Genomic DNA, 22,439 nt, shown 5'->3' with positions numbered 1-22,439 from the left:
GGTGGCTTTTTACCATGCTGCTGCATGAGCACTGAAATTAGTGTGACAACACCGTACAGTCACTGCCATTATGCAGGGTCCCATCTTATCATGTCATGTCTGAAGTCTGGAGGCACTCCAAAAGATACCAGACAGCTTACTTGCCAGTTTAAAACCCAGCAGCTGTTAACCACTGAGAGGAAAAGTCCTGCTCCCATCATAATAATTTTCTCACCAACACATGCAGAAAGACAAGTCTGCACATCCCCTTGCTTTCATAAAAAGGTCTTTGACAAGCAGGCTTTCTTAAGAGAGCAATTTTAACAAGCTGTGGATGCCTGTCCTGTAAATAGAAGGGCAACAGGAAGTCAAATAGTGATGCCAACGATCTGTTTGAGTTATTCTTTTAAAATTATGAGACACATGAGACTTCTTCAGTGTAACACTAAAATATCTGCTTTCCTGTCAGATGACAGAATCAGTCAGTTTGGATGGATTTGCAGATCATTTAGTGCACAAGTTGATGCTTACTGATGAATCAGTTATCTGAGAAGAGTCCCCTAAAAAACCTGCTGGTTTTTTACCCCTAAAATACCCAGGCAGAGGGAAGACATGTGGTGGCCTGTTTCTGCTGTTTACTGCCTTGCTAGGGTGGAGGAGCTGAGCAACACTGCTGACGGCTAAAGGCAAGGAAGGACAAAAGTCCTGAATGGGAAATCTACATGGGGAATAATACAGGGAGGTGTAGGCTAAAGTTGGTAGCTCAGAGAATATTTTCACCCCACGTGGTGGCCATTCTTGGGCTGTTGAAAAGCAGTGGGACTTTGCTGAGTGGTGCTCTCTGAAACCATAGTCCTCTTACTCTGCCTGAAAGCCCCGTGACATATTGCTGGCTGTGCTCTGCAGGACATGTCTCTTACTGTTTTCAGGGTGCTACTGTAAGTTCTATCTTAAGTACATCACTGCTTCCAACCAGAGACTGCTTTTGCTTGACTTTTGGGGAGGAAAGCACCAATGTTTGAAGACTGGGGGGAGTAGGAGTTTCTTAGAGTTATGCCTTCATGCTCCTCATCAAAGGCAAGCATCACAGGCAGGATGGGTGTATTTGTGAGAGAGGGAGCAAAGAAAGGAAATCTGTCACCACTGCAAAAGGATGGGGTTTTTTCATTTTGTTTTTGACACAGAAAAGTGTATATTTTTCAGGAAGAAAGTGACTTATTTTTTTCTCTCCTCTCATGAGAAGCATGAATGAATCTCTAGGTCTGCTACTCCTTTAACTACTCAAGATTGTTGATATAAGCCTCAGGGAGTCAGATGTACATTACTTTAAAGCCAGCTGTCTATATCTTTATATTGTGAGACAATGACCTTCACTATGTGGGAGAATGAACTACTAAAGAATACAAACACAAGAAAAGGGAAACAGGAAATTGCTAGTGGTGGGAAATTTTCAAAAATGTACCCAAAAGGATTCCATACGTGTGACTGTATAAATAAAATTTTAATATCAGAGTCTAGTTACTCCTATACAGGTCTTAATAGGATATGGCCTCCTCAGGGGGAAAAAAGGGCTGCAAGTGTAATGTGATAGCCTCATTGGTAAATTGCTTCCTATCTGATAGTTCTGGTAATTTGGAGTCTGCAGCAAAATACTATTTTAATAATCAGAGCTCTATCTACCTTTCTGGCAAAAAGAGGCCAGTTTAGAGCTCAAACCTTGGTCAGAAACAGTTAACCAACTAATTCACTGACTCTATTCTCTCTTAGGAGAAGGATTTAATTAGTTCAAAACCACTTAAATGTTTTGGATGTCATTCTCCTCATTTCATTTGCCTTTATATCATGTACTTGTAGAGGAAAATTGTAAAGCAAGGTACAAAAAGCTGTGGAAACAGAAAGTGTGTGGATTTGCAAGAGGGAGACATGGAACTGTGGCGTGAGCTCCTTGCATTCAGAAGTTTTGCCTACAAGTTGCCCGGAGCCTGCAGTATGCCCTCATATAAGACTTGAACATTTAAGAATGAGAGATGGACAGCCCATGTTTGGTACCAGCTGGGATCTAGTGAAGCTGAGTGCTACAGTTATGGAGATTAAGATCATAACCATGATTTGCCCAGCAGCTTTAATTTGGGACAGGGTAAGGAAACCAACTTGGTGATGTTTTTACCTTTCCCTCTCCCCCTCCAAACTTTGCCCCTGGCCTGTTGCTGCTTTGTATATCCTCTTTCCTCCAAGTCACTCTCTCATCATGGCTCAGAGGGGATTCAGACACATGTACTGCTCAGCTATGGTAATTTTTCAGAGTAGGAGCTGCTCAACCACAGTTGGGAGACCCGTCCTTCCAGCAGAAAGACTCCACACAACATCTGCCCTGGCCTGTTCTCACACCACCTATAAGCCTCTCTTTGGGTGGGTAGTGCACAGAAATACGTGTATGCAGTTTAAATCAAAATATGTTATCTGCCAAAAATGCTATTGACAACATAGGCTGGAAGCTGCAAGAAATATGCTAGATGTAGACCTTGGTTGAAGCTAAGTTCGTGCACTTTTTCCAAGCAATTTTTCTTTTTACCTTGAAAGCCATTGGCAGCTCAATAATGTAGAGGTCAACATAGTCCAGCTGCAGGATCTTCAGGGTTTTCTCCAGAGTGGGACGCACCAGCTCTGGGGGGTGGCAGGTATTCCACAGCTGGGGAGGCAAGCACAGGCATTTTTGGGTGCCAGGAGGAACAGTGAAGCCCCCCAACATGCACTCCCTCCCTCTTGTCCCTCTGACAGAGCCCATTATGCAGACTGGAAAGACATCGTGGTCTCCATCCCTGCAAGGCAGAGATGAGGGCCTTGCCTTGCCTTCTGTCAGAGCCAGGTACAGAGGTTAAGTCAGGAATTCTTGCCCAGGACTGAAGAAGTGTTGACCCAGTAAAGGCATCACGAATTTTTTTATTACAACACAGTTCTTCTGAGCTGAGTATATTGCAAACTCTTGCTCAATGAACTTAGGCAGATTCCTTTTGTTTTCCAAGCATATGCTTTCACTGAAAAACTTTGTTCCCACAAGGAATCTGTGGTCAGTTTTATGCCTGAAGGCAGAATCTTGGATCATGTGAGTTAGCTATTGAACAGCCAAGCACCCAGCACTAGGAGAGCCTTCTGGTTTTCTCCTGTGGCCTTGGAGCCTGAGAGACTGCTTGACCTAGGGAAGTTTTCTCTCATTCCTCAGTCCTCACGGGAAGATGTTTTTGCTGTAATGCAGGTGTGAGTAGTTAAAGCACATTCTTCTGGACCTCTTTAATGCAAACTGCTTCCTTTCAGGGCTATGCCCCGAGGTTGCTATGGAGTGTGCTTAGCTGGTGAGTGTTCAGGACTATCTCTAGCTGAACTCTGCTGATGCAAGTCTCTTGCAAGAATAAAACCACAGCATGGTAATTAGTAACCTAGAGCTCTTTGTAAACTGATTGAGTTTTGTCGATTTTAACTGCTGCAGAATTAACACACAATAGAAGGTTTAAAGTGCCATTTGAATGCACACAATAAGTTGGGCTATTTTCTTTTCTTTTTTTTTTTTTTTTTTTTTTTCAACTTGCAAAACCGAGTGTGTGGAGTCACATTGAGGTTTTTATCACTTTTGTTGGTTGGAAAAGCATGCAGTTTGCTGGTATGGTCATTGTCTAGTCTGTTCTGCAACCACAGCTCACAGCCACTGCATACGAAGGTGTAGAATGAATTCGTTCTAAAGACTCAAAACTTGAATTGTGATTTATAGGAGAAGATGTTGATTATAGGTGTTAAGGGGCATAGCCTGTGTAAGCTTTAAGCTATTTTAGATGCTTGTTTTGTTTCTAAACCATGTTTTAGTTATTCCCCGGGAAAACAATCTGCTCAATTCTGCCCACAGAAGTAAGGACGTGTTAGGCTGTACTGAGAGCAGGATATCTGACCCTGCCCTAAGGTGACAAACCAAAACATCTGGAAATTCATACTAGGCTTTTCTTAACTGTATGCTGCAAGATGTGAAGAGATTATGATCAGCAGACAGTGGTAAGAGGCTAAGGTGTACTGCAGTAAGGGGACCAAGGTCCTGCTCTCAAGGAGTTTTAAGTTGTTCCACTGGAATTACTGCAAACCTTTGGGCTATATGTTTTTGAAGCATTTTATGTGCAAAATGAGAGTAACTTGTATTTAAGTAAGGAAATTACTTTGTAGACCCTTCATGTCCAGTTTGTTTCTTAGTTTTAGAAATTTGGTAACCTGTTGTAGTTAAGGCCTTGCGCTGCGGAAGAACTCGGGATGTAACGAGAAAGCTAGAAACCCACCCCTCTCTGTTAGGATAGCAGGGCCCCCCCTGCAATTAGCCAATAGCACCTAAGTGTGATGTAAGCAGATGGGAGTAGCACAGTGAACCCAGGCTATAAAATGTTAAGTTTCCCTGCAATAAATCGCCATATTTGCCATCCATCACATTGATGCAGTGGGATATGGACCGTGCGGCTGAGGATAGCTGCCCGTGCTGGTTCCAGCCAGGGTACCAGCCTTGCTTGGACACCCACATATGGTGCCAGAAACCCGGGAGGAAGAAAAGTGGGACAAGAAGAAAGCAAGGATACCCTGAGTCAAGGAACAGCGGTCAAGATAGTGAGTCTATTCTTGACGGAAGAGCCTGGGCCCAGAAGGATGATGGAATCATCGAAAAAGGTTAGATTGTAAGTTGTAAATTAATTAAGTTGTAAACCTAATTCGCTTGTTATTACAAGGCTTTGGGTTGTAGAAGTCGTAAATGAGTTTGTAAGGTTTATCCACCCTAAGGTGTGGGACAGATGTACTAAAACGCTTGCCAAAGAGATCTGGGGAACAACAAGGAACTGTATGCTGGCTACCCTGAAATTTAGGGTTAGACCTTTACAGCCCCCAGACGGGAGAAGCTCAACTGAGCCGGGAGGGGGGCCAGGAGTCCCCTCAGTCCCTAAATTCTTATCTGCTCTCAGAGAAACAGCGAAGAGCAGAAGATTTTTGGAAAAAGTTAACAGAAATAGCCAGAGGTGTGGCAGAAAAAATAAGAAGAAAACATCCCTCCAAAGACATAAAGATGGCACAGAGAAAGAAGTTGTAGCGCGGGAAAAATATGTCTCTAACAAAGAAAGAGGAACGTGGTCGGGGGGATGGGAAAGAAAAAGAATGTGAAGAAGAAAGATAAGGAATGTGAAAGAGATAAGATGCGGGAGGATGGGCACCTCTGCACAGAGATTGGAATGCAAGAAAGGGGGGAGGGCAGGAGCCAGAACGGAGTGGAACCAGGGGCGGAGGGAAAGGTGGGATGGAGGCGGAGTGGAACCAGGGGGGAGGGAACAGCCCAAGAAAAGGCACGGCAAACAGGAAGTAACCGACCAGTTTTGGCTTTGACTGAGACACGAGCGGTTCACACCCCCCCCCCCCCCCCCCCCCCCGGGAAGAAGCACCGGGACAATACCGAGTTTGTTACAAAGTCATAATTTACTGAGTTTTTAAAAGGTGTTTATGTACCCTTTTGGAGTTAATTTTGTGTTTTAAGTAATTATGAGTTTATGCAGTTGCAGTTTTCAGAGTTTTTTTCAGATTTAAAAAGTAGCCCGGCACGGCCCAGTTCAGGAAAACACACGGCGGAACGCTGTCACCATGGCAACCACCGCTGAAACAAGTAACAGTTACTTCAATGAAACCGCGGAAAGTAAAACTACAAAACAAAAGAAGAACAACAGAAAGCTGGACATTTTTGAGAAGGATAAGAAAAAGAGAGAGTTTTAATTAGACAATTTAAAAATTAGAAGCTTTGTAAATTGTATTGTTTATAAATTAGCAAATTGTTGTAATTAAAATTGAGATTTAAAAATAAGTTTCTATTGAATTAAGTGCCTTTAAAAATAGATTAAAAGGTTTAAATGTTGTATTTTTGCATCCCAAGAAACTTAAAAGATTCTTGTTTTGTTTCAGTAATTTTAAAGTTATGTTAATCATATATTACCCATTTGCTGAGTTTTTAACAATTTTAATACGGAAATTTTAATGTGAATATTTTTGTTATACAAAACACATATAACTGCATATATACCAATTTGGATTTTGGATTTTAGTTTAAAAATTGGACTTGATATTTTTGAGAAGTGCTACAAAAGCTAAATGACAACTTGCCCAATCCTGTATTGTGGCTTTTTTCTTTGGAAAGGCTGCACTTTGGAGTCTTAGCTAATTTGAGCATATACTAGGCAAATTCTTATTGTGAATGAGTGTTTTTAGTAACATTTGCAGTTATTATGGGTTATTCTCAAAGCTAGATGACATGGAATTGTGATGTATTTGTTAAATTTTTATAATTTTTATAGTGAATCCATGTTACCGTTGGCTTGAATGTTTTTAAGTTAAGCTGTATAACTTGGATATTCTTTTAAAGTTAGGTTTTGTTATTTCCTTTTGTTATAAATAATTATTGTTAAGTTTAAATTTTGTTTAATTTGAATTGTTTTATGTTTTATTGAAAACACTTGTTTAAATTGCAAAGTATAGTTATTTTCCTAGAAATATGAAGACAGCTACAACTGAAGCAACTGTGATAAACCACTGATGAACACCTGCTTGTGGACAGAAATGAATGCAGACTGTGACACCCTAGACTTCATTGGGAGTTCTATTTAGTTGTTGTAATTTTTGCAGTTTTGTTTGCTATAACTTTTTATTTTTCAGTGTTTTCAGAATTTTAAAAAGATGTACCATTGCTGAAAATCAGCTGCCATAAAAGAAGCTTCAAATTAAACCAACTGCTGAATGATTTAATTAGTCTGGTACCTAAGGTTTTTAATTATTTGCTTTGTACAAATGCATTTTTACAGTTTGCTGTGCTGTAAGCATCTCATAGCTGCTACTATTGAGAACCTTGTTTTAGAAATGAGTTAAGAGGCATCTTTCCAGTTTAAAGCCAGGCCCTGGCCAAGCCTTGACTTTACCTGGGTGGAATGTTTGCCAACAGATCCAGATGTTTTCTGTCCCAAATCAGTATTTGAGTCATTTTTTGACTTTGCAATTTGACCCTATTAGTACGACAGCTGGATCAATTTTAAAGTGAGCTTGGAGAATCATTTCCGGAGATGATAATCCAATCCTTCACTGATGATTTTTGGTTTTGTTTGTTTGTTAACTATGAGATGCTGGTGCAGTGTTTTAATAATTAACAGTACCTTCATATTAATTGATTTTTAACTGTTACAGGTTCTTACTAATTGTATATAAGGTTTTATGTTAATGTTGAACAGAAATACATCTCATTTTTATTTTTTAGAAAACGGGGGAAATTGATTCCCTAAAAGCAATTTGATTAGTGTAATTCATTAACTTCAAGGAGGGAAGTGCCTGTGTTTTGTTGACAGATTCAGAAAGGTCACCTGTTCATCTGACCAGACTGTCTGCCTCTGAACACATGAGATCCAGTGAACAGAGAAGTCATCACACAGCCTTGGTACTCCAGACTTGGATCAGAAGTGGAGCTGTCAGGACACAGTTGTGTCTGAACACTATACAGACAGCTGCCAACAGAAATTTTATACTGTTATTATGATGATTATATGTGTTATTATGATTTTTCAGTTATCCTTTGTTTTAAGATTTAAAGGGGTTTGAAGAACAACTTGAACATCAAAGCCCTCAGTCACCGATCAGCTACCAGCTGACATCACAGGAGCAGTGAACATTTCAGAACTGAATCGTGTTGGAAAAATTCTGCAGAAGATTTGGGAGGTGTAGAGACTCCATTTAACTATATACAAAGCAAATTGTAATTGTGTGTTTATCCTTTTAGCAAATTGTTTTCACGCTTAGACTACATATATACCAGAACACGTATGTTAAAAGTAGTTAGATAATAGTTTAAGGTAAAGTGTTTAGTCTGTGTAGTAATTGTTATGTTAGTATAAAATATAAGTATTTTCCTTTAAGAGGTAGTGTAAGTATCTTTGAAGGTTCATTTAACGTTAAAGTTTTAGCTGTAAGTTTGTAAGTATGGTGTCATTTACATGGTAAACTATTTATAGTAATTGTGCTATTTATAGTCATAACACCTGAAGCAGTGAGCCCCAATTTTGTGGTACAAGCTGAGAACCCATGATCTAATAGTCTAGCCCTTGTACTTATACCCAAGCTTTAACTCCTCTGTTGACTTTTGTGTATTAGCTGTTATCATCCCCAGAGTCCTATACCACCTGGATGAAGAGTTGAGCCTGCAAGTGGAGAGACTCACCCGACTTCAGAAAAGAGAACTGGTGACAGGTGTAACCACAGCGATGCTGCTTAACCTGAGAGCAACAGGTGCTGCCACAGGTGTCTCTGCCATCGTGACCCAACAACAGAGACTGCTTTAGCTACAGATGACTGTAAATGAAGATCTACAAAGAATTGAGAAATCCATATCCTTTCTAGAAAATCAGTCTCCTCACTCTCTGAAGTTGTTTTGCAGAACAGACGAAGTCTCGACCTTCTATTCATGCAGCAAGGAAGCCTCTGCATCGCCCTGAAAGAAGAGTGCTGTTTCTACGCTGACCACACCGGAATAGTGAGAGACACCATGGCAGACCTACGAGACAGGCTGTCTCAACGAAAAGCAGAGAGAGAAGCCCAGCAAAGCTGGTTCCAATCCTGGTTCGATCAGTCTTCGTGGCTAACCACCCTGGTGTCTATCCTGATTGGACCAGTTGTGATGATTTTACTTGTGTTAATATTTGGACTCAATTTATATTATCCATTTTCAATACTTTTATATTTTAGCAAACTAGTTATTCATGGAGAGAGGGGATATGTTGTAGTTAAGGCCTTGCGCTGCGGAAGAACTCGGGATGTAACGAGAAAGCTAGAAACCCACCCCTCTCTGTTAGGATAGCAGGGCCCCCCCTGCAATTAGCCAATAGCACCTAAGTGTGATGTAAGCAGATGGGAGTAGCACAGTGAACCCAGGCTATAAAATGTTAAGTTTCCCTGCAATAAATCGCCATATTTGCCATCCATCACATTGATGCAGTGGGATATGGACCGTGCGGCTGAGGATAGCTGCCCGTGCTGGTTCCAGCCAGGGTACCAGCCTTGCTTGGACACCCACAGTAACCTGATATATATATTGGCTAGAAGTAGTTTTTCTGAGTGCCCTTTCTAGCCCTGTTCTCTTGAGCTCAGCATTTGCCAGTGAACATACTTCCCTCTAAAAACTGCAGAGGTTCTGAAGAACCAGCCTTTAAAAACAGCAAACATTTATACTATGTCAATACATAGATGCCATGGAAACTTGAGAGTTTCATAACTGTTTTCATTATTTGTACAAGTTATTGTATTATCTACCTAAGTAGAACCCATGTTTGAGCAGTCAAAGCTGCCAGCTGGCTTTGGCATTTTAGGACACCACATTTCCTGGAAATGTTACTTCTAGTTTAATGAAAGAAATATCCTGGGATGAAAGAGGAGACCAAAAAGGTCTTGCTGTACAAGCCAAGTGAGATGTTGGCAGTTGATATAAAACCTCTAAAATTTCTGGATGCTGAGCTACTCTGCCTGATCAGGCAGCCAGCAGCAGGAGCCAAGTGCAAGTGCTGATGATTTCAACTGGCAGATGCAGCGCGATCACACCAGGTCACTGTTCCAGTAACGCTGCCACTCAGCAGGGCTGCTCTTGCCAGTCCCTGCTGATGGATCAGCCTGCCATCTGCAGCATCTCTGCCTAAGGAAAGAGCTGCACAAGGGGCTTGAGTCTGAAGGCTCTTGGGAATTTCCAGTACTTCTGATGTCAGTAAGGCAGAAAACATAACTAACTACTGTAGTGCCTGGTGCTTCCAAGAATGGTCTGTGTATCTACCATGTTTCCTAGAAGATGCAGCAGTTCATATCAATCAGTTACTGATCAATGCCTGAAGTATCTACTGGGTTGAGATTTGACTTAAGTTTGTGAGATACCTAAGTTTGTGAGGTACTAAACTAAACTAAAGATACATAAGGCAAGGGAGATCCATTCCCATGCCTTCTGGGAAGTTCAGAGCTGCTGTGAGAGCTTTGAGTGAAACCTGTAAAAATCCTAGATTGTGATGGATTGAATTAGTTGCAGAGTATTTTCAGTTTCTGCCTTTGAAATCTTTCAAAGAGTGTAGAAATGTTATAATGGACTATCATCCTGAGCAGCTGATGTTTTGTCAAGCACAAACGGGACACAACTGTAAGATAAATCCACTTGTGTGTCATCTCGCAGACACATGGCAGGCTGGGAGCACAGGCATTGGCTATTGTGGTACTGTGTGTTGCAGCCCTGTGGCTTGCAGGACCTGCAGTTTTCCAAATGACTCAGTGTTTAAGTAGTGATTATCGACTAGGAAAATCATCTGGTGATCAGATTAGACAACTGAATACAGAAAGGCTTAATGAATAAAGGAAGTTTGAATATTTTACCAGGAGATGTACTTCCACAGAGCCTAAAAGTTCATATGGGCAAATAAACTGCAGGGAAAGCAGTTGAGAAAGTTAAAATACTCAAAATTGTTAGGACATCTGGTTCTAACCTTTTGGCAAAACTTGGTGGTTTTGATTTGTAATATTACTGATAATTTGCAGTAATGAAACTATAAAACTGTTGAAACCAAATATTTTCACTGATCCAACATATTTGGCATATGACAGACTGAGAAATTCCCCTGATAAAGACTGAGAATTTGAGAACGTGAGGCTTTTCTCAGAATGTCAAGGTTGTTATCAGTAGAACCAAGCAGGAAACTTGGAAAAGAGGTGCATATTTTACAGATTGAAAATTGCTGTACTTGGAAATTGGTCTACAGCTGCTGAAAATCCACTTGGTCTGCAAACTATCCAATCTGCATCTTAGTTTTCCCAGATCATGGAACTGAACTAAATTCCTCACAGTAAGCCAGGCCTCTCATCCCATGGGGTTTTTCACTCTAGGAACAGTGGTGTTTATTTGCAAGTCTGTTGAGTAATTGTGGATTACGTCTTATTTGGGAAAGGAGAATGGGAAAATATTAGGCTGATATGTTCAAAGAAGCACTTCAGGAAGGACTATTTGAGGCCATAAACTCCCTTAGAAACTGGACAGGCACCATCAGTCTTTATTCTGCGATGTGCAATAAGCTGTCTTATACCTGGGGTAATTCATTGTAGTTGTGACAGCTTTTGTCAGACACTTCATTGGACAAGGGATTTCATTATTTTGGGAGAGACCCAAGTCATAAGACTTAAGACCTGAATGTATAAAATATATATATATATATATATATATATATATAATAGCTCATGCATTACTCCAGCCTCATTGCTGTAGAACAGAACATCTTCTCTCCAAGTGAGTTGATTCACATCCTAGAATGTTTTAATGGCAGGTGATACAGTAACTAAGGGTGTAGCTTGATGAGTAATTTTCTGGCAGTAATACCAATATAGGCACAGCTTGCTGGTCTCCCATACACAGACACTGGCATGCACGTGCTTGCTCCCACCCCTTTCACTGTGCAACCTTGTGGCAAACCTGCACAGAGAATTGCTCTAACCCCAAATAGCTCAGTTGCAGGATCGTTGTCCAGATGGGGCTCTGTGCATGGCAGCACAACGTGTGGCACAGTAACAGGTTAGGCAGCACTTTAGGCTGAATGTAGCCATTGGCTTAACTTGAAGGTGCCTACTAACACTAAGCAGAAGGAATGTTGCGTGGTTCTTACTGCTATCAGAGATTTAAAGCAGTGATTCCTGTGCCTCACTGCCAAGCTAGTGTTCATAAAGATCTGCAGCAGTCTGGCAGTGCGAGGAAAGAATAATAAAGGATGTAGGGTCTGGAAGGAAGCATTCCAGATGTTGACCGCTGGAATTCTTAAGAAAGACCATTCACGGAAGTCCTGGATTTAGTGTAAATAATTGTAGTGCAGGGTCTCACCTTGCCACAGTAAAATATGTCTTCTCTCTTGATCTTCCCTTCAGCAATCTTCTCCCGGATGGCTTGTCCCACTTCATGCTCGTTGAAGTACACAAAGGCACCGTCGATGTGGCGGTACCCAGCATCGATGGCAATCTTCACCGCCTCCAGACAGGAACCTTTGGGAGTCTGATGGGAGAAGGAAAAGAATGAACATAGTGTCAGCCTACTGCTTACCTCTGCTTCAGTGCTAGAACACCCCTGAGATATGCACAAGATTTGTGGTGTAATTCATCCTGAGTGATCATCCCTTGCCTCCCCAGGCAGCCACGTTCCAACTTCTAAATAAAAAAGTGTTGTGCACTTTTTCTCAAAACTGTTGAGCACGTGGGATTGGACTGGGAAAAGGCAGCAAAGCAAAAAACTGTCTCACTGCCTCTGTGAAAGAGAGAATACTAGTGTCCTCAGAAAGTAGAATTGAATGCATTTGATATGAAAATAATTTCAGAATTTCTTATCTAGTGTGCCAGGGCTTTCTTACAACAGCTGTTTGATAAAATCGCTTACTCAAGGGGAAGATGGTTTTTTGGTTGAGCAGAGCTGGTCATCCACCTGCTGATCAGAGGCTGTTTGAATAACCTGGACCTTTCAGCAGTGCAGGAATTTGGATTTGACTTTCTCTCCTCAAATCAACTTACAGCTGTTGGTATCACAATCTGAAGGTCAGGACTATCTACTGGTATTCCCAGTTCTGAACAGATGCTTTACTGTGTGGTTAAGAAACAGTAGTTGCTTTAGAGTATATTTATATGTATTTTACTGCTTCAGTTTAAGGTGAGCCCAAGAAACCTCCTAATAAGTGACATTTTTCTACTGTGTGTTTCATTTATGTTTGCTCATCATTGCCAAAATTCAGAGTAAGCTTGTTTTTTCGGAGCAGTCATATTTTCCATATTTTCCATTAGCCAATGTGGCAAGCAAAATTACATGTAGGCCAAACTAAGCAAAAAAGCATAAAACTGGTTACTGAAATTATTTGTCTGGTCACGAAAATTGTACTGAAAACAACTTATGGCTCCTACACTTTTTATAATGAGAGAGCAGCTCTAAGTGGTGGTGGCCAAGGGTGTGGAGCTATGCTGTTCTCCCATCCTTTTCACAGGCATTGCTCTGCTGCAACAGGGACATATGATTCACTTTAAGAAAAACTGAAGTAAGGCAAAACTGCTCTGCTGTGCTGCTGTCTGTCAAAAACAAAAGGCAAGAGTTGGATTTTGCTATCTGCAAGTGCAGGGCCAAGACCACACTGCTGCTCCTGTGAAGAAAACAGATGCCAGAGGCATCTGGAAATGAGACAGTATGAAGAGAGGATGTCAAATTTGTTGGTTTTGACAATGCCAAGAGAAGAAGAGAAGCAGGACTTGCAGTAAGTGTTGTTGGGAAGGACCATTTTTCACCATAGTAATAACTCTCCTTCCTCTCTCTCCCACCTGTCCTTTTACTGCTGCCACTGGCCTGGCTGTCCATGAGTTTATCATGAAAGGAATAGCTTCTCTTCCACCACCCACTGAACTAAAGGATGTGAAACTCATAGCTGCTATAGCATGCTTCAATGATTAAGGACATTGTCTTCCCTTCCATGTTCATGAAAGAAAAGTCTTTGAAGGACTGCTGAAGACACCTGGGGATGCCTTCATCCCTGTCTTTCAATCCCAGAACTGTAGGCTGGTGACAGATCATTCTGGGATAATGGGACCATATTCCAGCCTGCTCACTCAGTGTCCCATCTTGCCTCACTCTGAGAGGCACAAAATGGACCAGCTTCTGTTTGGCCTTGGGAGGAACTTTCTGCTCCAGCACGCAGTGCCTAAAGGTTACTTAAAATGCAAAGCTGCTTACACGTGCCCTGATTTATTACAGACCTGAATGAGGGCCGAGAAGCAAAACGGCACAATTTGGCACTCTAGAGTGTTTACAGCAGTGATGATGCAATACTGTGTGCTTAATTGAGGGAGACAATGAAACACTTGTTTCAGTGCTCTGCTGCTTTCATTGTGGAAGCCTCCCAAAAGCATGCTCAGCCCCTGGCTGGGCCCTTTCCTGGTTGTCAGTCGATGTAATGAAGACCATGGCAGCTACCAGCTTTTCAGGCACACTTTAATGGCTACTTTTTACTTGGGGCATGCTGGGCAACATTACAGAAGTGCCAGGCATGGAGCAATGACAACCTCCAACATGTTCTCTGCTTTGTCCCTGCCTGAACCTGCAGGAGAGGATTTGAGAGAGGCATGAAAGCTCTGACATGAGTATTACAAGCCTGTGGTGACTGATGACATTAACCTCAGACCTCTGCCCCAGCAGTGAGCCACATGAGGCTGGAGCCACAGTTGCAAAGCTCAGGCTGACTAGCACAGAGCAACAGGGCTCAGCTGTAAGCTCAAGCCTAAGTGATTATTAGTTATCTGAAAGTCAAGTATATTTCCAAAAGTGCTATCAGTGTTTTTTCTCTCTGAAATGTGATTTTGCAAACAGTGTGTCTTCTGGATTTCTTCAGCCTGTTTGACTTTTGCCATTCAAATGTATGAAAGCAGAACATTTAGAGGACAGTGATGCATTATCATAATATAGATTTTGAAAAAAATTAAAATGTCTTTTTTTTTTTACTTTTTCCATGTGTTGAAGAGACTGAAAATGGGATATGAACCCAGTACTAGAATTTTCCCTCTTCACACTCTTAAGAGATTGCACGAACACAGCTTCCTATTATTTCCTGATGCAGAAACTCTACCAGGCAAGGAAACGTTGGTTATTGAGTTGCATCTTTAGTCACCAGGGCCCATTTGGTCAGTAAGAAAAGCAGAAGGAAAAGGTGAGAAAATGTAGAGTCTCACATGTAAAGGAACAACAGAGTTTCAGTCATGGAAGGAGGGTAGAATAGAGTGAAACACTTGCAGCTACTGCATCTGCTTTTGCCTGAATCCGTTGACGTGTTAGAGCTCAACTTCTGTGAATTTCCTAATTTTTTTACGTGGGACTTACATCTGTCCAAATAATCTTGTGAAAGACTCCTCCATCTCAAGGAATAACCTTATTCTTTAGGGGCTCAGGGTGGCTTTTTTTGGATCAGGTCTTGATTACCGATGACCGGAGATGGGTGTACATTACATATATATAAATATGTTTTTATTGCACTAGTCCATTTCATCTGATGTGGTATATTAGTTCTGACAGATTCTGGTCTAAGGTGCTTCATATAAAAATGCAAAGCAATCTAGGGAACAGTTTTTGGAAAATATTACCTCTATTGAACCATCCCAGCTGGAGGTCTGAGACATCTGTGAGTCTGGAAACTTTATACCATATGTTTATTTTCATTCTAATGGAGAAACTATCATTTCTGGCATTTCACATATTTAATCCTTCCAAATCCTGCAGTAATGGGCTGTGGTAAACTGTGCTGATGAGTTGCACAGGCTAGTTATGTTGTGATATTGCCACTTTTTAGAAGTGTTGCTTTAGGTGTTGTATCTTATTCCATTATTTCCTGACAGGCCATACCAAAGTTGGGTGACTCAGACCACCGCTGCTCATCCATCTTTCCATCAGAAAAGGCACAAACCTGGATCTTTCCCCTCTACTTTGCTGCTCAGTCTGAGGTGTTTAAATCTCTTCTGTTTTTCACTGGTCTTCAGTAGTGACCAGATCAAAGGTTACCAACTGAAAACCAACTTTTATTTAAGTGCAGATAGAAATTTGTGATGCATCTATGCAGTATAAGGGTCAGCACCACTTATCACAGCAGCTGATGGAACCACACCTCCCAGGCTGTTTGGCCATGGGCAGCCACCTTACTGTACTCAGAACCCCAGACCACTTCCCCCTCCTTCCTGTGGGTTATACTCCCTTAGTACATTACCTAAAATGCAGTTGCCTATGCTGCCAACTCACTCCAGATAGGCCTTTATTCTTGCACCATTCCTGAATGAGCAGGGCTCACTTTTAGAGTAGTACAAATAGTAGATGAGGTAATAAAAGGTTTCTCTGTCATAAACCTTTATGCTTTGTTAGTAGTAATTCAGGACTCTCTAGCTTTGGCCTTAAGACAAATCTCTGCTTCTTTACTACTTTTTATTTAAGCATAGATAAGAGGTGTTCTTGATCCTTCACCATAATTAATGTTTCAGCTTCTAATCAGCGTGCCTTGCAACTATGCTACTTTGATCAAGGACTCGTTCTAGAACTGGAGTTTTATAACCACTTGTGCACAGTAAGTCAGATATTTTTCTTCAGTGCTTTTGCAGACAGTCCCTAATTTATGCCAAAGAACCATATCAAATTTATCACGTTTTATGATAAAAGAATAACTGCTTGGTTGACTAGGAGGACTTGCTCAATCGCTAATAAATTTCTTCAATAGATCTGTGTTATTTTTAAGATCATAAAGTTTAAGGAAACAAGAGCACAATTATTCCCTCTATCAATCAATAGCTTGTAAACCGTCTGATTTACCATCATGCATGACAGATTTAACTGGTATCTGTTTCCTTCAGGCTCCATGATAAATAAATCCAACAGAAGGGCTGGGGGAGCAGACTCAGATATGCACCTTCTCTGAAAGAAAGGAAGCAGCAATTTGGCTCCTTCTCCACAGATGAAGTAGCCAACTGGCCATTTACCACTTTCTGTGAGTCTGAAAAAGCAATGTTCTTCATCAATTCTGTCTATCTGAAAGGGTCTGCGCTCTTTTTCCTCTGAGACCATAAACTCTCCTAATTTTTAATGTTTATTCCAGACACCTTCCGTCACATCCCATTTTGTCAAAAACTATTCTCCCTACCATAGCAAATGGTTCAGCTTCAGTTTTGTTTGTGAGTGCACATGACCAAGCCACAGGAGAATATTTTTGTGCAGGCATACCCATGAATTTTTCTCTTCCCACTCAAGTAGAACAGTATTTGCTCAGCAGTGTTAGTGGTTGCCTGACTTATTACTGTTATTTAATGTCACAGTTCAGCTACCCTCCAATTCTTTTGCTTTTTCTATAGCATCTTTTTCTGGTCAGCAATTTCCATTGGCTTCCCAGCTGGTTAAGAGGGTTATTTCCAAAGACAAAGCTAACAGGACACACTGGCAGTAGATTATAATCTTGCAAAACAATGTGAACTGCTACTGCAGTCACTGTTCTTATGTCTTGACATCAGTATCGTCATTTGCTCTTTATTAGTGTGTATGGTAAATGAAAACAGTTTGACTCAGGCTCCCAGATTCTGCTCTGCCCTGTTTTATAGGAGCAACTTCACAGAGTTGCACCAGTGTCAGCAGCACATGAGTGCAGAGGAAGCAGCACTTGAGGGAAGAAGCCCTTTACCTTAGTCCTGAGCATCTCACCTGTTTAGTGCAATGCTTTGCAGTCTCTCAGCTGGGAATAAGGACCCTGGGAGAAAAAGCCTTCCTGATGTGTTAGGAGACACAGGGCAATCTTCTGGAAAAATCTGAGTTTAGCTGCAGCAGAATTACACAAGACATCCAAGCCATGGGCCAAGTGCTCCAGTCCAAACCTATAATTTAGGATGTGGTGCCGCTGTTTAGGAATCTTAGTCAGCTAAATACAGGAAGGAGAAAGTAGGTACATTCCTGGGCTCAGAGCCTCCTTCATCAGAGCTCGGCACTGACACACAGATTCTTATGCAAGTTTCTAGAAGCCCAAATGCTTATTTCCATTTGCCTGTTTTCTGGACAAACTGGCAAAAAGGATTGGCTTAAGATGTTAAGAACACAGCATAGAAAGCATGTGTACTGAAGGCCCTGCAGGAAAGCACAGGTTGAGTTTACAAAGCCAGAGGATATTGAGCCACACAAGGGTACATTCTTAGAATTGTTTAATCTTGTAAAAGAGAAGCTGTACTGTACACCTCTTTCTTGGAAAATGCAACCGCCAGCACATCCCTCTCTCTCACACACAGGAAAATCTGGCTTTCATCCCCCGGAAGCATTGGCAGCCACCGTCCAGGAAGCAAAACCCAGCAAAGGGTTCTCTGCAAAAGCAGGTAGAGCTGGGAATGGGGGCAGAGAACACAGCTAAGAGCACCAGGCTGCTCTGCTGGCCCAGAACTTCACTTTGTCATGCACTGTGTTGACTTGGAAGGTGGAGGACATCAAATATGCACAGAGAAGATGCGAGGAATGGTGTCACTTGTGGTCTTGTGTCACACCATGAATGAAGGTGGAAAAGGGGTGCCTTTCTCCTCTAACTTGATGCTCTATCAGTGACCTGAAGCATGTGGTTTGTCAATACAACAGAAATTAGATTGCATAACTGCAGATTTAGCATTTCTAGAATTCCTGTGACATTGTTATTCTAGGATTTAGCCAAAGCTGTCTTCAGGAAAGCCTTATTATTGTAGCTGGCAGAGGGTGCTGGAGTTATTTTTAACACTTGTTTGCAGAATCCTCAGTTTTAGGAATGCTGCAACTTTTCACTTGATACAAAATCAGTTAATGCAAGGTGAAGCTAAAGAGCTGCCATACCTTTCTGCTGGCAGCTAGAAGATTAAAGCAAACCAAGCACATGGTGTGCACACCTGGGTCTCTGTGCTCAGAGCGCTAGTGGGGTGGACTGGGAAAGTTTCCTGAAGAGCTGGAGGACACAACAGCCAGCTGGCTGGCCCTGGAAAGAAGGATCTATCCGGGAGGGTGGGTGCTATCAAAATACCCTTCAGACAAGCAATGCAATCACAGGGATGTGTGAGGTACAAGCGGAAGATAAAGCACCAGCTTGTGCAATAAAAGAGAAGAAAAGGTTGCCAGTAGCTCTTCTGCTTCATTCCCTACAGTTAAAGGGGAGAGGTTTCTGGCGCCAGTACGAAGAAGTGTTTGCAAAGGCACATGTAAAACTTGGGGAATTCCACCACCTAGTTAGCTGAACCAACAAGAGTTGGCTTTGAAGCCTAGAGAGGCATTTTCTGCACTGTGCTTTCAAGTTTTGACAAATCTGGCCTCCTAGGTCAACCAAAGAGACAATCCAGATGTTTGCTTCCCACATGAGCTGCAAGAACATGCTTACACTGTTTTTTGGAGAACTGTGGGGAATCAGGGACACATAGGAGTGCACAGCCATATTTATTGTATGGAGTCGGTCAGGGACATTTTATAAATGGAGCTTTGCCTGGAAAATTGGGCTCTAAATGTTCTTGCCAAAAAGCGTATCTTTCAGTTGTGGTAATCCCAATTACTCACTCATAGGGGTTCAGTTTTTCCCCTCTTCAACAATGCCAGTGATTCCCTGTCTCATCTTCTGTAAAACAATCTTCTTAACTTTTATTTAGATAGAATGGTTTTCCCTGTGGCTTTTGAGCAGGCTTAAAAACCCCCAGCACATTTAGAAAGCCATAGGAAAAGAGAAGAATAAAAGTACTATTTTTTGGGTGTCAATATTTGGATTAGTATTATTGCACTGGTAACAGCTAACTTTGTAGTTTTTGGAAGAGGGGTATATTGAAACAGCTAGTGCTTGTCACTGCAGCATGCAGCTATGGAATGGAAAAGGTCTGTTCTCTGTTTGGTTACTTTTCAAATAAGAATCCCTGTGACTGGTTTTGAGTAGTGCTACTGTCCTAAAAGCTTATCTGGATTAACTCTCTATTAGTTTTGGATCTGGACTGATTAAACACAATTCTACACTGTGTCACAGACAGACACATAGTTTGGTGGGTCGTGTTGGCACCTGATATCCACCATCCAAAAGTTGTCCTGACTCCCAGACAAAGTTGTCACCTCCTAACGGCGCCCTTGCTCTGGGACCATTTTCCTATGGAGCGCTCTTGCTGTGTCCAAGTCTGCACGTGTTGGTACCATGCTTGGAAGCCAAATGGCATGGTGCAAGAGACAGCCCCTCTGCTTGGATTAGGCATCACTGCACAAGGCCAGGCAATTATCTGGTTGTTAATAGATTCATTAGTGCAAGTCCTCGGCTCTGCGTGGGGATAGCTCTCTTGGTCCTGGAGCAGTCTGAAAATGTTTTCATGTAGCAGCTGAGATGTCATCAAAAGTTAGAGGTACTATCATTTAAAGAAAAAGGGGTTTTGTTTTAGGCATGCTGGAGTGGCTGGGATGAGAGGAAGAAGTTGTTCTGAGCACAATCTGCTCCTTATAGCAAACTAAAAAATTCACCATTTTCCAGGACCAGCAATTTTGTGTCCATTTTGCTTAGAAGTCCTCCCCTGGTTAATGAACCTTGTAGCTATAAAGTTAGTCTTTCATTCACACTCATCTACAAGGCTGGGTTCTTCTTCATTATGAATTTTACATGTTGGCCACTTCAGTAAACACATTTTTTAATCTGCTACACATGATTAGTCACTAATTGTATTCACAAGTGGAAACAGGAGCCATTAGCACAGAGCAGAGATTAGTAATACTATCACTATGTTTTCTATTAAGCTTCCAGTTTCATGGAAATGAAGAACCACAGAGATTTCATCAGAGAAGATACATGGCAGTAAAAGAGCATTTTGCAAATTCAATGATTTCTTAGAACCATGGGTTTTGTGCAAATCAAAGTGTTAGGAACAGAGTTTGTGTCTTCAAGAAAGTTGCATGCAAGAATCTTTCCTCCAGGTTGACAATGTGGTAAGCATTTTATCAAGTTCAAATCTGGTTAAAATACCGTTCTTACACAAAAGCTAGGAGTTTCTGAGTCTGCCACATTTCAGGAAAAAAAACCATCTACCTCTTCTAATTACCTGATTTTTCTAATTATATGACTTAGGGTTCCTTTCTTAATGAGATAAAGATGCAATCTTGGATTTATGCAAGCCAAAAATGTTCCATTGTATAACACAAGACTACAGGGAGCCAGCAGGAACTAAGGCATCAAGAGGCGGTTGCAGGCAGAAGAGGAGAGGTCAAGGCTAAACATGAAGAAGGAAGTGTTGAAGACAAATAAATGGAGAAAGACTGCTCCAGTGGCAGAACAGAAAAGTTGTATGGTTGAGGAAAAAAGGAGAATGCAAGACAAATCTGAGGTAGTAAGCATGCCACTTAAGCATATAAGAAAGGGAGTTTTAAAATGTCACACACCAGTAAGCTTTTAGCAAAAGTCATTGATGAAATCAGAACTTGTTCTGAGACCCTTTTGATTTAGTTTAACCTTCTAGTGTGTACCCTCACCTCTTTGTTATAAGGAGTTTGACCTGAGAAAGCACTTTTTCATATGTGAAACCACTTATTCCCTTGGAATGCTGACCACCTCTGTAGCCAACAGCAGGGATGAATTAAGGCAATACTAGAGCCCAATCACTTCAATTTCTTGACTCCTCAGACAAGCTCTTGCCCAAGAGCCAAGCTGGTCTGTTGCCTGCTAAAAGCTGATGCCCGCTGCTGTACATCTTCAAGGCATCTGGGCACCAAATATCAAGAAATCCTTCCTTTATCTGCTCTTGGCAACTGGGTCTTGCCAGTAACTGACTTAGCTAAGGAATAAAATCTGAGCAATTAATCAATGAGAGCATCACTCAACACCAGGATACCAGCCACTAAAGGTATGCCATCTGCAGTCTGTGCAAGCAAAATTGCCTCAGTATGGTTTAGTCCCTCAAGCACGAAACTAACTGAGTCACGACTCCACGAGCGATCCGGTGGCAGATATTGGGTTTCAGGGTAAATATTGTTCAGTGTGAAGGCTAAGCTAAGAGTTTACTAACAGGCAGGCAAGGAGCCCTCCAGGTCATGTAGCAGATCAGGCACAGTTGTCTTTCTGGGCTGCAGGAATGTATCTCCTTCCCTTCACCCCTGACTCAATCTCCACTTGGACGTATGGTTTTAGGATATCCTCAGAGACAGAGGGAGCATGAGGCTACCCTCTGAAACATCTCAGAAATCCCAACCCTGAGAGATCTGATGCTGCCACATGTCGGCCAGCCGTGGCTCCGCTGCTCCAAAGGGCTCCGTGAAGACAAGAACTGCATGAGGTAATACTGCTGCTTAAAAACCAAAGAGCTTGAGAAAGCCAGTGGTGGTTACCAAAAGGGACCGTGAAGGGACACAATGTCTTTTGGAAATACTAGGAAATGTTAGGCGATATAACCCAGTAGCTTTAAAAAAAAAAAATTTTCTTTCAGGAATTTTATTTACTTCTTAAGTTCAAGGCATAAATAAGGCTTTGTAACCAAATATCCCAGCTGACTTCCCCAGCTCTGTTCAAATCATGTTCCCAGTATTTTACCTTTGGAAAAAAAAAAATCTCTGGCCTACATCTGTGGTAATTTCATGTAGGTTCATAAAGATCACTTCATTAGAGAGCTAACTTCATAGTCAATATTTGCTGAGTTTAAACACATATTCATGTGTAATCATTTACATTAAAAGGACTGATGTATTTTCTTTACATATTTATTTTAATAGCATGTCATGGGAAATAAGATAAGGCTGTAAGAATACTTGGACTTTAGAACAGGTCCTGCTCTTGTCACTGCATTTCTCATCTCTTTCAAGAAAAAATCCAGAAGCCAAGTTTACCTCAGGAGGAAGACAGTTGTCTGAGTCAGAGTAGGAG

General features: G+C 41.6%; 1 protein-coding gene across 1 annotated transcript in view; it reads right to left on the bottom strand.

Annotated features, from left to right (window-relative positions):
- LOC131592044 (aldo-keto reductase family 1 member D1-like) overlaps positions 1–22,439 on the bottom strand; it is a 39,652-nt gene that overhangs the window by 11,118 nt on the left and 6,095 nt on the right. The window contains exons 2-3 of the mRNA XM_058863289.1: positions 11,909–12,076; positions 2,552–2,668 (exon numbers count right to left, since the gene is read on the bottom strand). Of these exons, the coding sequence (XP_058719272.1) occupies positions 2,552–2,668; positions 11,909–12,076 (285 nt within the window). The remainder of the gene's footprint in view (positions 1–2,551; positions 2,669–11,908; positions 12,077–22,439) is intronic.

Source organism: Poecile atricapillus, chromosome W (assembly GCF_030490865.1).
Source record: "Poecile atricapillus isolate bPoeAtr1 chromosome W, bPoeAtr1.hap1, whole genome shotgun sequence".
Taxonomy (NCBI): domain Eukaryota; kingdom Metazoa; phylum Chordata; class Aves; order Passeriformes; family Paridae; genus Poecile; species Poecile atricapillus.
This window is presented reverse-complemented; position numbering and strand designations above follow the sequence as displayed.